General features: G+C 47.3%; 1 protein-coding gene across 5 annotated transcripts in view; it reads left to right on the top strand.

The window, feature by feature from the left end:
- MTUS2 (microtubule associated tumor suppressor candidate 2) overlaps nucleotides 1–13,918 on the top strand; it is a 270,353-nt gene that overhangs the window by 251,396 nt on the left and 5,039 nt on the right. For 4 of the 5 annotated variants that reach the window (XM_417117.7, XM_046909909.1, XM_015278698.4 and 1 more), the window contains 6 exons: nucleotides 154–368; nucleotides 5,902–6,007; nucleotides 7,199–7,272; nucleotides 8,407–8,505; nucleotides 9,625–9,744; nucleotides 12,702–12,799. In XM_417117.7, the coding sequence (XP_417117.3) occupies nucleotides 154–368; nucleotides 5,902–6,007; nucleotides 7,199–7,272; nucleotides 8,407–8,505; nucleotides 9,625–9,744; nucleotides 12,702–12,799 (712 nt within the window). Of the gene's footprint in view, nucleotides 1–153; nucleotides 369–5,901; nucleotides 6,008–7,198; nucleotides 7,273–8,406; nucleotides 8,506–9,624; nucleotides 9,750–12,701; nucleotides 12,800–13,918 lie in introns of those variants that run through there. The other variant, XM_040703883.2, reaches the window with a different exon arrangement.

The raw sequence follows: 13,918 nt of genomic DNA, 5'->3' as shown, positions 1-13,918 counted from the left end.
GAAGACAGAGGAGATTATGAGAGCCTGTTTACAATTGGGATTCTGGGGAGGCCCAGTGTTGGCAAGAACCACTGTGCTCAGTGATTTACAGAGCTGATGCCACCCTTGCTCCCAAGGAGCTCAGAGCCTGACTGTATACTTTTGTGTCCTCAGCCATCAACACAGCAAGATGTAAGAAACTACAAGACGAGAAGGAGGATCTGGAGAGGCGCTTAGAGGAGGAGGCGAGAAAGCTTCGCTGGCAGCAGAAGGAGGAGCTGCAGGTGCTGGAGCAGCGTTTACACGAGGATTACAGCGCCAAGATAGAGAGCCTGCAGGAGCAGCACAAGCTGCAGCTGGAGATAATCAAGTCTCAGCATCTGCACCAGGTCAGTTCTAGCCTGCTTGCTTCTGAAAAGCAGACCATGCCTGTTCTAAGTGGGTTCAGGTAATGAAACACGTAGGCAGTCTCCAACATGAAGACACTGGTAGCAAACCAATGACTAGAAGAATATATTCCAAACTATCTCTAGGAGGCATTTCCCTCCTATTATTCTTAATGGCATTTCAGTATGGTTGCATGCTGCATTGCCATGTGTTTTCTTAACATGCTTCCTGATGCTTTACAACTAACATAAATAATTATACTAGCTTTTCTCCCCACACCTACCACCTACTTACTCCCCATCTCACCTGTTCTAGTCAACTTATATGAAACCAATGGTTGAGCAAGAATCTTTTATGCAGAAGTAAGGCCAACAGAACCCCATCCCTCATTCTTTCAAATGCCACTGCTGATACAGTGAAGTGATGGGGTCCATGTAACGCATAACCTAAATATCAAGTGGGTGATACACTCCAGGTTCCCTGATTTCTTCTCCACCATTCAGACTACTCTTAGACTGTACAAAACAAACACTTCTCCTTGCATTGCAACTTTTATGTAGGTAGGGAAGAAGGCTCCCACAAACAGCTACTTTAGTCTTATTTTTAATGGCTGGAGTGAGTGATCACCATAATCCTTGCATGAGCACCTCATGGTGGCAGAGTGCCCTGCTGTAGATTATGCCAGTTTTGCCTTCAGCTAGTCTTTTCATGCACTTTGTATTGTACTCAGTGAACATAGGGTACAATTCTAATTTTTCCAGCTGCAACTCTTAGACATTGCTCAGCACCACAGTTCATGAGGGTTTTTTCTCACGTGAGTATTTGCAGCACTCAGGTATGCTCTGCAATCTGTGTTGTGAAGCTGTGACATGCCATAGACCCTGCTGCTATGGGCAGGGCATCCTTGCACCCAGAGCAGCACAAGGGCAAGTCGCCTTTGCAAAGCTTGAGCCTAGCCAGCAGGACCCTGCTTGCAAGGAATGTACTCTCCAACCTGGGTATTTCACAAATGCCCACAGCAGCTGGAGGTGGGAGTGATTTTTTTCCCTTTCTGAGGCCATGTAGATTGTCAGCAACACTCTGCAGTGCAGATCTCCCACACTGTTCCCCCTTCTCCTTGGATGGTGACAGGGCTTGCTTTGGAAGTGAGCCAGCCTCATCAGCAAAGCCTGTGCCCAAGATAGTTTAGCAGGATTAAGGGGTAAATGTTGGTGTAGCACTGTGCTGCCATAGCTGAAGCTCCTACAGCTCTGCATTTAGCTCAAGGGAGGGGAAAGGATAGATGTCACACCGAGTGACATGGTCTAAAGCAGTCACAGGCATGGTTTGATGGTTGGACTACATGATCTTATTGGTCTTTCCAATCTTAATGGTTCTGTGATTCTATGAAAACAGTGGGTTGGGGCACAGCAGAGGCTGCAGTCCACAGTCTTTAAGCTCAAACATTTATAAAAAGGGAAATGAGCCCTTTTATGCCCTGTAAAACTGCTGAGACAGGTGAAAATACAAACTGAGATGATGACAATTTTATGTCTCTTGTGCTGTGTTTACAGTGTAATGCCAGTGATAAGGTACATGGATCAGACAGCCATGTCAGATAGACACACTGCATCCCAGCCTGTGCCCCTGCCACCCCAGGTGCCACCATGCAGGTAGAGGGGACAAGAGCACTGTGTGCCACTGGGCTCTGCAGTAGAGCAGTGGTATGGGCTCCTTTGTAGCCTTCCCTCAAAAGGGAGCTGTTGGCAGAACCTCCCTCCCCACGTCTCCCACCCCAAGCTGCCAGCTTGCTTCTTGTTTGTTCACTCTGCTATCAGTGGACCCATAATCTTTGACATCTGATTCCAGCAAACATATTTTTATGGGGATGGTTCTTCTTTCTCCCATGTAAAGATTTGAGTTAATTCCTCGGGGGGGAGCCTGAAGCTCTGTCTCTGGATTTTACCCATTTTAATTGCTGTGCCTGTTAGCTGTTATTGATTTGCAGGGCTTGTAAAGTGCAATACAAAGGCTTTATGTGACCAAGCTCTTTTGTCCCAGGCAAACTGCCTTTTTTCTGCTGCTGCACTGATTTTTAAAGATGCTCTGGAAGATGCTGTAAAATAGTTTTTTGTGCCCTACACTAGAGTTTTCACAGTCTTTCTCTGTAAGTGCATAGTGTCTGTTCTTGAACCATGTCTCTTGGTTCTCATTTTAGTTTATGACAGACATTTTTCTTACAAAACCCCTCAAATTTTCTGCTTTGGGTTATGTTATAAAGGAGGGGGTGGCGTTCCCAAAAGCTTTGGCTTTTTAATCCCCTTCGCTGTGTTAAGTGTGCCAGCATGCCTTGAAAGAGATACCAGCTCTAGCTGCAAGCCTTGCCCCTCCTGGATCATCAGGCATTAGCATTTGTGAAGGAATTTGTTCTGCAAGTTAATTTTTTGCTAGGAGAGCTGATGACTTGTCTCTGCTTCTCTTTGAAGTGCTGCTCCAAGCTCCCAGGACCACGAGGGTGGATGGTGATTTTATTCCCCTCAGGCTGATCACTGCAGTGTGGGTTACACAGGTCACTTCACTACCAGTATACTTACTTTTCTCGTGTCCTCATCTGTTGCAGTGCTATTAATCACCACACTGAAACAATGGAAGTGCATCTTTCCTTCGGTGGGGCGAGTAGTTCTCCCTCCTCCAATCCTTTGGTTTGCTCCAGAACTCTTAGTTCCCAGAATTACAGGAAGCGGAGCAAACTTTTCTCTCTATTGCTTCAGAACCTCTGTTGTAAGCCTGCTATCTCTGTCTTTGCAATCCATTGTTCTTCCAGCATCTCATGATGAGTTTTAGTAGTTTTTCCCTCCTGACTCATACTCAGCTGTACACCCATCCTGTGTTCGTTGCTATCAGAACCTGGCTGGAAAGCTGCTCACCAGTGGCACTTCTTGGCCTCTTGCCCTGGAATAGGGCAAGGAGAACTGTGTTAGCCTCAGAACCAAGTTGCCTGAAAACTAAGTCACTTTGGCTTATTAATCCTTAAAAATCCCATATGAATTTCTTCTTTATTGCCAGAAGTAACTGTGACACAGGATTTTAGTGAGTTGATCAAGCTTACAGAGTAAGTTAGTGGCAGGGTTGGAATGTGATCCAAGAGATCTGGTTCCAGCTGCCAAGTAGACAATCTGCTATGAAAACTGCAGGCTGGAGGTCACACGGGAAGGTTAAAAGGAGACATCTGGGATGGGAATATAAAGCATTCAGAAGACAGAAAAAAGCCCTGGAGACCATTTGAAAACTGGAGCATATTTAATTGGCCTTAGAGATAAATAACCTGACAAGGATTGTGGCGGAGAAAGGAGATGCCTTCACCTTCTGAGGGTGTTGGAGTTGATTTTAATTGTTCCTATGGGGTGCTGCTGGGTTGAGCAGCAATTAGAGCATGAGTAAGGAGTTAAGTAAGGGTGAGTTAAGGAATGTGGCAATGCTCACATGAGGCATGCAGACTGGGAGAAGCCAAGTGATAGTTCATATCCCAATAGTAGCCCACTGGGTCATCTAACCCCCACTGCCCTGCTCACCCATGCAGTACATCAACAAGCTGAGTTCCACGTTGTTCTCTGAACAGTTCTTCTCTTCTTAGTTGTCTCCCACAGTTTGAAGAGAATGGATTTGTGTAATTTTAAATTTCATGTTTAATGCCTGTTTTTCATTCTAAGAGATAGCCTTCTCCAATCTGATATGAAATACTGCTCCTGTTGGGTGATCCAATACATATGTTTGACAGATAAACGCAGTGAAATAACATTTATTTCAGTGGAGATGTGCCTGGCTGCAGTATCTACCCATATTCAGCACAACAGCGGACAAAAAAGTGACTTTGCAATGAACAGCTGTTTCTTTGTAAAAACCAAACAGCCCGATTCTGTGCGTTGCCAGATATCACGGACAGTGTGCAGATATCACAGGCAGTGTGTATAGGAAATGAGTTCACTGTGATTACAAAATCTGGAAAAGCACATCAGGTCATTGATGGTAACACTCAGAGCTGCTCTGACGAATACTTGAAACCCTAAGGAATTGGGGGTGAACTCCAAGGCTTTTCTGGTGTCATTCCCTCTAATGGTCATCTTTCCAGAGCTGGAAGTCCCACTTTGTTCCCACTTGGATGGCTGCTGAATAAAAGAGCCCAGTGAGTGAAGTTTGAACTTCAGACCTTGGGTCATTGAGCTGCTTGGCAGGGAGCTTGCTTCCAGCCTTGATTTTGGATCTCTCTCTCTGCAGGGTGAATCCCTTCTAGAAATATGCCCCATCTCTGGAGGCATTCAAGGCCAGGCTGGATGTGGCTCTGGGCAGCCTGGTCTGCTGGTTGGCGACCCTGCACATAGCAGGGGGGTTGAAACTCGATGATCATTGTGGTCCTTTGCAACCCAGGCCATTCTATGATTCTATGATATGACCATAAGCAGAACAGAGGTGATGCAGGTGGGCCGTGTTTGCTTAGCCACATGGACACTGCTGCTGAATTGTGCTGCTGCAGAGCTGAGCTTTGTGTAGACAAGGAGGCAGGACTGTTCTCCCGCTCAGACTGAGAGCAGAGGAGCTGCTGTTCCAGGTTATGCTGTGCTTGTCTCGTAGTCAGCAAACTTTGCAAGGCTGTTCACTGCCAGTTGATTGCAGGGATCAGTCAGAAACCAGGGGACTTTTACTTTCTTCTCTGGTTCATAAAGCGTTTTGTTTCCTATGAACTGCAGAGCTGGGCTGGGAGTAGGAGCAGGCTGCAGGACAGGATGCAGGGAGCTTTCTCTGCTACTGGAAACCCCCTCAACAACTCAGTCTGTGGGTCTTCCTCACACTCAGAGTTCAGTGCCAGGTTAGAAGTGAAGAAGGAATCTCTGCAGATCAGAGCAGGTGCTGTCATGTCTTTCATCAGTTTATTGGATGTGGACTCAAAGAAGAGCATTCAGGAGGACTTTGGAACTTGCGTATCGATGGCTTTGTAGGATGCTCATTTTCAAGTAGAAGTGTGATAGATTGTGATTCATTTTTAAACTGATGATAAGTTTAGTGTTTCTCAAGAAATGAATATTTTACAACTATGAATAATTCATAGGCACTTTCCATGAAAGATAATTCAAGACTGTGCAATTAAACTCACTGCAGCAGAGCGCCACAAAGAGAAAAGTAGGATTACTCTGAACTGTGCAAGTGTATCTGACCGTCAGAGGGAGCCAGGCTATGAATGCAATTTAGATTAATTGAATGCTGAGATTTTTGAACGCAGCCTTTTTTTCACATTTTTGCTTTGTGCTTTCTTATGTACCTCATTCATCATTTTAAAACTGGAAGAGAAAAGCGACGAGCAGCAGTGGAGGTAATGCTGACGCTCAAGGAGGTAACAGGCCTCTTTCGTAATGAATAAGCCTGGCTCGTGTACAGGGAGTGTCACACTCAGTAGATCCCTTTGCTGTTTCCAGCTCACTGCAGCTGTCTAACAGTGGCTTGTCAGTGTGCTGCAGCACGTCTAACCGTGTGCCCGTGTTTCCATCCGCTGTCATTGAACAGGTGTCCGACATCACAGCTGCCCACCAAGCTTCAATATTACAGCTGGAAAACAACCACGCCGCCGCCCTTGCTGTACTGCAGGATGAGCACAACTGCGAGATCCGAGGTAAGCCAAGGACAACCTAATGGTTACTCCACAACAGGAAACAGTCAGTGCGTTTGTGTAAGCCTGGAGTTTCTTCCCCCGGAGGATCTGATGCAGAAAAGCTGCGTTGGTCTGTGTTGTGTGAACCACCAGGTTTGTGATAGGACAAGGGGGAGTGGCTTTAAACTAAAAGACGGGAGATTTAGCTTAGATGTTGGGGGAAATGTTTCACTCAGAGGGCAGTGAGGCCCTGGTATGGGCTGCCCAGAGAGCTGTGAGTGCCCCATCCCTGGAGGCATTCAAGGCCAGGGCACCTGATCTGATCTGATACGAGGTGTCTCTACCCGAGGCAAGAGGCCGGAACTGGTTGGGCTGTAAGGTCCCTTCCAACCCAACCCATTCTGTGACTCCATGATTCCGTGTTTCTGTGCTAGGGGGTGAGGGAGAGCCACATGCAATGCGTACAGCATTCAGCTTGCACCTGAGAGTGTCTGCGTGGTCTCTGGGACAAAGACAAAGCTTTCCCCGTGGGTTACTGAGTCCAGATGCCGCCTCACCTCACCAACAGACTTTTTCTGAGGATCCTGTGTCACTGAGCCCAGTCCTTGGGCACTCGGGATGCTAGAGCTTACTGCACATCTCTCAGTGTTGGTGCTTAAAAGCTATTCCTTGCTTGAGGATGCGCTTGTCTATGCGTTTTTGCTAGTATTTTCTGATGATAAAAGTTGAAGATGGTTATTAAGGCCAAAGAGTGTGCTCCTGCTCCTGCTGTGGGTGCCGGATGCCCTCCTGTGCCCGCAAGCAGTACTGCAGCCGCTGCGCAGAGCCTCGGAGAGCAGCAGTGGTGCTGTCGTCAGGAAGGGATGCTGAGAGGGCAGAGCCCCGTGAGCTGGGGGCACAGACACAGAATGGGTTGTCTGTGTGCTAGAAAGTTAATGCTGAACGCCGAGTATTGAGTACCGAGTGCCAGTTTCATACCGTTGGGTTGGAGGCTAAACTATTCCACTTTGTTTCTTAACTTTCGGTTGTGAATCAGTTGATCCTCAAAACAGTTCTCCCAGAATCCTATGGTGTGTTACTGCTGATTTCCTCCTCAACCTCCGTGCCCTAAAACTGCTTCCCAAAGCGGTGCTTGGCTCCCAGTCTCTGTGCCCTCAGACCCTGCTTTGCTGGACCTCACTTAGCAATGTCATGGCTGTGTGTCTCCCCCAGAACTGGTTGCTGCTCATGAACTGGAGAAAACACAATTAAAGGAGAACTTTGAAAAGCTGCGGCTGTCGCTGCAGGTGAGCAGTTTTGTTACTTCCCACCCTGCAGTGGTGTTGCAGAGCACAGCGGGCCCTTGAATCTTACCAGCTGTAGTTTGTGGTGCCCGTTGTGAGGGCACTGCTCCCCTTTGTCCCTATACATCCCTTCAGCACAGGAACCCTTGTGCCAGGGATACCTCAACTTCTCTAAGGGCCTCTTCTGCTCCACCTGTCCCAAATGAGATGAGCAGCCAAGCTGCCCCTTGGGCTTTTCTCCCTGCTTTGGCTGATTCCAAATATACTGTGTCTGGAAGAGAAAAGCAGGCAAACCTACAGGGAGGAAAATGCATCTGGGGTCCATGTTAGCTTTGGAAACCGTGTGTGAACAAGATGCCTGAGTACATAGTGCCAGCTCGGTTTGTTTGTCCAGGCAGAGATTAATTACAAGGTAGAAAAACCCCAACTGGTGTGTATTGTTGCATGCAGCACTTGTCACACCTCATGCAGCTTTTACAGTTCCAGGCGTATCAGCCTATTCTGCAGTGTGCACTAAATGTGGCCTCACAGCAACTGCAGCTTTTACAGGTGTGGGCTGTATGGTAGGCACAGGAATGCCTTTCATGGGAACGGAAATAAGATTGCTTAAAATAGCACGTTGTTCCCGTGGAAGGCTCTGAGATGTCATTCAAAGCCCACTCTGCTAACTCATCGTTGCTTATTATCATATCAGAAGCCCCCAGGTAGGCTGGAATGTTGCCTATAGAGGTGAAGGAAGCACGATGGGTATCTCCTCCACCCCCATTCAGACTGTAGGAACTGCACAGCAGATCTCTCTCATGCCTGCAGTATAAATGCCAGCTGTCTCAAGGCAGGTGTGGTTGTTCTTATTCACGCCAAGGTGGCGGGGTGATTTAGCATTGAAGACATGTAATGGAGCAGTGCCAGCCATTGTCATCTAGCTGCAGGCATTGCAGGGATCTCAGGCCTCCCCGAGGCACTTCGTTATGAAAACCTCACCGTACATTCAAGTGGCCTTACATAAAAAGTTCACCTGGCAGTGGTTTCTGAGTCCTGGTCAGCTCCCCTGGTGGTTGCACAGTGCAGATTGGCTTGTGTGGATGTGAGAGGGGTGACTGATGACATGGTGATGTGGTCATTTCTCCTCCCCTGCAGGACCAGATAGACACCCTCACCTTCCAGAACCAGTCCCTGAAGGCCAAAGCAGACCGATTTGAGGAGGCTCTGAAGAAAAACACTGAGGAACAGCTGAAGGTAGGTGGCAACTATCATTATACGGCCATCGTGATATGTGCTTCTGTGTAAGGCACACATCAGGGTTAGCAATGGGATCATACCCCAGGGACTGGGGCTCATGCCCCGACCAGGACCCCAAATCTTGAACACTGTGGAAAAATCAGCACTGATAGCCTTGTCCTGAATACACCCCAGCACGGGGCCATTGTCCATTGTCTTCCTTCTGTCCTCTATTCTTTCACCCAGCATATGTAGCTCTGTTTCCAAGACATTCCCCGAACTCTATCTCGTATGTCCTTTTTGCTGTTAGTTCGTCTTTTCCTTTTTCTTCTCTCTCACTTTCCTTTTTGTCTTGTCACATTTATTCTATTCACATTCTGGGCCAACTTCTCTGATGCTCTCTGCATTCCCTCATTTTTTTCTTGGGCTTATGTGGACAGACCTGTCACATCGTTAAATATTTATTGAACTGCTGTCTACTGGGACCAAGCTGGTAATTTACAGTGTGCAAGAATGCTTGCTGCAATTATTTATCTGAAATGAAAGAACCCAGAAATGAGCCTCTCTAAAAAGTTTTCTTTAATTTGGGTCATTTCAACATGTTCACAGCGCAGCCCCACGAGCAAGACAGAATGGGACAGGGGGTGGATATAGTAGGGTAGAGTGAGGGCCTCTAGAAGCTTTCAGGTGGGAAAACTCCTTAGGAAAGGAGCATCAATGTCTGCAACTGACTTGGCCGTGCAAGCAGGTAGCATCAGTGCCTTTCATGCCTGCTGCAGTGCTTAATTAACATAATGACAGGGCAAATTCTGCTGTGTCGCCGTGATGTCAATGCCTTTTAGTCCAAGCCAGCTCACTGGTGTGAGTTACAGTCAAAGAAATCCAGAAAACCATGAATCAGCAGCATCCCATCCTTCTAACCACGAGGCTGGTCAAAAGAAAGGTACCAGTGGCTGCCCAGATAAAAGGATGTGCCAGGAGAGAATATCAGAGTTCAGATCAGCTGGGGAGGCCCACCTCCATCTGCCTTTCACAGCACCAGGAGTCCTAAACCATTGGGTAGACTGGGGAAACTTTACCTAATGGCCGAAGATACGCTGATGGCTGACATAGACAAATTGCTGGTGTATTTCCTAGATTGCGCAAGCTCCTTATCTGCACTTAGAAAAAGATCTGAAGAGCTTAAAACACGTTCTGGAACTGAAGAACCATCAGATTCATGAACAGGAGAAGAAGATTATGGAGCTAGAAAAACAAGTGAGTTGTCATTTTTTCTTTTGGAGGAGACATCACAGAGGTAGCAAAGTTTGGTTAGAGCAGATGAATTTAAAAAGGGGTGAGAAAAGAACATGTTGGGAAAGACGTAGTTAAGGAGGTTCATGAATGGCTATCTGTTGTGCTCTTCCACAGCCAGGCACGTCGCTGCTTCTACTATAACATCTCAGATTTTCACTCAGAAATTGGGATCTTTTCCCAGCCCTTCACCTACCCACGATACTTTGACATCTCCCACACATCTCTTGGCCTGTATTGCTTTTATACATTGCTACCTGCTCAGCCTATGCATTAGATTATAAGGTGTGGGGCATAGGAAGAATGGAAGAAGGGGAGCTTTGTGGTCCTCCAGGGTTTAACGTTGTACATCACCCTGCAAGAGCCAGGTGCCATTTAGGACTGGGAAGGCAAAGAGGGGAAGGCTGAGCCATTTGTGGCCTGCTGCTGCTGGTGAATAAGCAATATTCAGCTAGCAGTCCCTAGCAAAACTGACTCTAGGGGAGCTCTGAGGTAATGCTTTCCTGCAGCCTACACTGTTTTCTCATCCTTTGCTTGTGCAGATCCCTGATGAGGAACTCTCTGGTTCACCATCAGTTACACTTTTTATTGGAAAGGGGATTCATTTTGTGAGGAATAACCTACAGTGACAGTGAGTGTGTAGTATGGTGACAGGATGAGGCATTACCTCAGCTGGGGAGCTGGGACAGCTGGTTCAGCACAGCATTCAGCAAGATTTGTTTCCATTTACGGGGAAATTTGAGAACTCAGAGGATTATTTTGCTGAACAGATGCTTGAATAAGTGGATGTGGAGAAAAATGTCTCCTTGCAGCTGAGATCTGTTAACTTTGCTCCTTCCAATATACTGCTCTTGAAGCAGAGCCAGCATGTAAAAACATGCACTGTAGAGTCATATTGAAAAAACAAAAGTCAACATTTAGCAGTCATTTAGCTGCTTTTGCTAATTAATCACATAGAGCACACAGCTCCGCTCCTGCCCTTTATCACAGTAAAACAGTAAGGCTACAGTGATCCAAGGGCACAACTGCTTTCTGTTTAAACATCTGCCTCTATATGTGCCAGGAACACCTACGGGGCATCTCCAGAGGCTCTGAGAGATAGGTGCCTCATAGGAAGCAGATGGGCATTTAAAACACAGGGTCAGGTGGGTGACAGGATCCTGAGAAGGCTGTGCCCTGAACGGAGCAGGGTTGGGTAAGGCTGATGGCCTGCCAGAATTAACTTGCCCATTTGGCAACCCTAAGCACAGCAGAGGGGTTGGAACTAGATGATCTTTAACGTCCCTTCCAACTTAATCCATTCTATGATTCTCTGAGCGTGTGCTGTCAGGATTGTGGACCTTCCTGGAGGTCCTGAGGCCCTCTCCATGCTCTGTATTTCAGCCGTGGTCAGCAAAGACTGGAAGAGATGCAGCAGGAGCCATGAGTGGTGGCACAGGGCATGGTGGAATGGCCACATTTGGTGGGCTGGAAGACACTGCTGAAGCTGGGCAGGCAGCTGGCACATGCAGAGAACACGAGGGCACGCTTGGTTCCTTGCCTGCTGGAAATGAGGGGCATTAAGAAAAGGATGATGGAGAGTGAAGGTTGCACTCAGGAGGGAAGGAGATGCAGCTCTCCTGTGCTTTGTGTTGGCACAGCTACCACTTATTAAAACCATCGAGGTTAGGGGAGCAGTGAAGGTGCCTGAGACAGTGATTCCTCTCTCAAAGCATTTCAAAATGGGGCCGGAATCTGCTCTAATGTACTGTGGTGAGCCAGAATATCCTCCGAATCAGCAGCATCCGTTACAGCTACCTGCATAGGTTGGCGATCACTGCTTAAAACTGATGCCTCCACCATAAAGTGTGAGTTATTGCTAACCTGAGTGCACCGTATTTTGATTCTTTCTAACAGATTGGGAAATTCAATAACCAAGCTCACACAGAGATAAGGTTCCCTTGCGATATCTTGTTTTCTTCCAGAAGTGTTGAATTCAGCAACATTCAAACTGCTGGAAAAAAAGCAAGAACTAAGGCGATAAAGCATGTCACATTCAAAACTTGAGAAAAACAGAGCATCTGAGGCTGCAGTGCATGCCTCTAACCATACTTGGGCTGTAATACACTGCTGGTGACATCCTCCAACTCTGTCCTTGGACTGTCCTGAGTAAAAACTGCTTGTGTGTGGGGTGGGATCCATTTCACCTAATTGTAGCTGCCACTGCCACCAGCAGAGAGATGTATCTCCAAAGGGCACCGCAGGGGATTGTGTTTTATTGGTGCTGGCCGAGACTAGGACCCTCCTGCTCCTCAGTTAGAAAAAAAGGGCTGTTTCACTTCTGCCTCCCTCAATGCTGTGTTTAGTTACCTCAAGTACCGTGTTCAGTTTTGGGCCCCTCAAGAAGGTCTTGGAGGCTCCGGAGCATCTCCAGAGAAGGGCAACAAAGCTGTGAAAGGTCTGGAGCATAAGTCTGGTGTGGAGCAGGTGAGGGAACTGGGATTGTTCAGTCTGGAGAAGAGGAGGTGGGAGTTGGCCTCTTCTGTTGTCGCTTTGTTGGAACAGGCTGCCCAGGGGAGGTGGTGGAGTCACTGTCCCTGGAGGTGTTCAAGAACCGTGGAGATGTGGCAGAGAGGGATATGGTTAGTGGGCACGGTGGGGATGGGCTGATGGTTGGACTGGGTGGTCTTAGCGTCTTAGAGGTCTTTTCCAACCTTAATGGTTCTGTGATTCTCTGATTCTATGAAGTTAGCCCTGCTGATGGCCACATCTACTTCACCGGAATGAATAGGGTGAGTCACTCCTCTAAGCCTCGTCTGCAATCAAGATGACCACCTCCAACCATCTTCAGATTTCAGAAGTTGCTCTGGGGCCAAATAAAGAACAAATCTTCATGGAGTAGGTCAGACAAAAAAAAAAAAAATAACCTCATTTTGTTGCAGGCTGAGAAAAACTTAATCCTGGAAGAAAAAATCACTGTGCTGCAACAGCAGAATGAAGAACTCAGAGCCAGGATTGAGCAGAACACCGTCATAACAAGGTTTGCTGAGATACTTGTACTCTATCTGAGCTTACACAGGGGCTGCAGATTTTAACTGCCCAAGGCTGACACATTTCAGAAAGAGAAGAATTAAGTGTATTTCCTCTTGAAAATGCGTGGTCCTACTCTGCCTGTTATATCAACAAATCATTTTTATATCAGGGTTTGTTTAACATGAGGAAGGTCACGTACCTATAAGAAACTATTGCCGTGATTTTGACGTGCTGCCGAGTCCTAAGTTGCCAATTGCTTCTGATCCCAGTGTCAGTGCCACAAAACATGTTGATCAGGGGGTAGTGAGAGTGGGAAAAGCAGTTTCACAGGGACAGCCCAACAGTGCTGCCGTCACCCAAGCAGGGTTACCTTTGGTTTTGTTTGCTCTAACAACCTGACTGGAGTTACAAGGTTCCTTGTCAACAGAGACATCTGCTTTTGGGCTGGTGAGCCTTTTTTTTTCCTCAGCAAATGCTGGTTAGGAAAGGCTGTAGTGGGGCTTTGGGTATAATTTTTATGGCCTGTCTTGTTGGGCACTGCAAAAGAAAAAGTAATTCCATGTGTAGCAAAGCTTTCCTATGGAGTTATTTCTCCAGGGTGTGCTCCCTGCAGACTTTCTCACGCTGTTTGGACCGTGAGCTCACACCACAGCTGTTTCTCTAATGGGATCATGAATAGGATCTTTCTCCTCTACTGGGCAAGCAGCTTTCCAAAATCTACCAGCCCATATCTTTAAATCCTCTGACTCTGCAGATGCTGCTTTGTGGTTCAAAATTGACGGGGGGAGGGGGGAGGAGGAAAGCAGACATACATGCACAATCATCTTAGCTCCATTGCTGTAGGAAACTTAGCCAAAGAAGCAGAAATCCTCAGCTGCCAGAACCCTGGAAATACGTGATGGGTGGTTGTGTTTGTGTGTCAGGTTTTATTTCTAAAAACTCTTCAGCTGCCTGGTAATTGGGCCAGGTACATGCCCTGAGCCCCCTGTTGGATTGCCCCAGGACCAGGCTCCTACCCAAGCACAGTGGGGATGCAGAAATCAGATGATGCTCCCAGAACGTGGCCAAGCTGCACATCCATCAGGTCCCACCATCTGCCTGAACCGTCCCATTTCCTTTAGCACAG

This window comes from Gallus gallus, chromosome 1 (genome assembly GCF_016699485.2).
Source record: "Gallus gallus isolate bGalGal1 chromosome 1, bGalGal1.mat.broiler.GRCg7b, whole genome shotgun sequence".
NCBI classification, from domain to species: Eukaryota; Metazoa; Chordata; class Aves; order Galliformes; family Phasianidae; genus Gallus; species Gallus gallus.
Note: the sequence above shows the minus strand (reverse complement) of the source record. Positions and strands in the feature narration are given on the sequence as shown.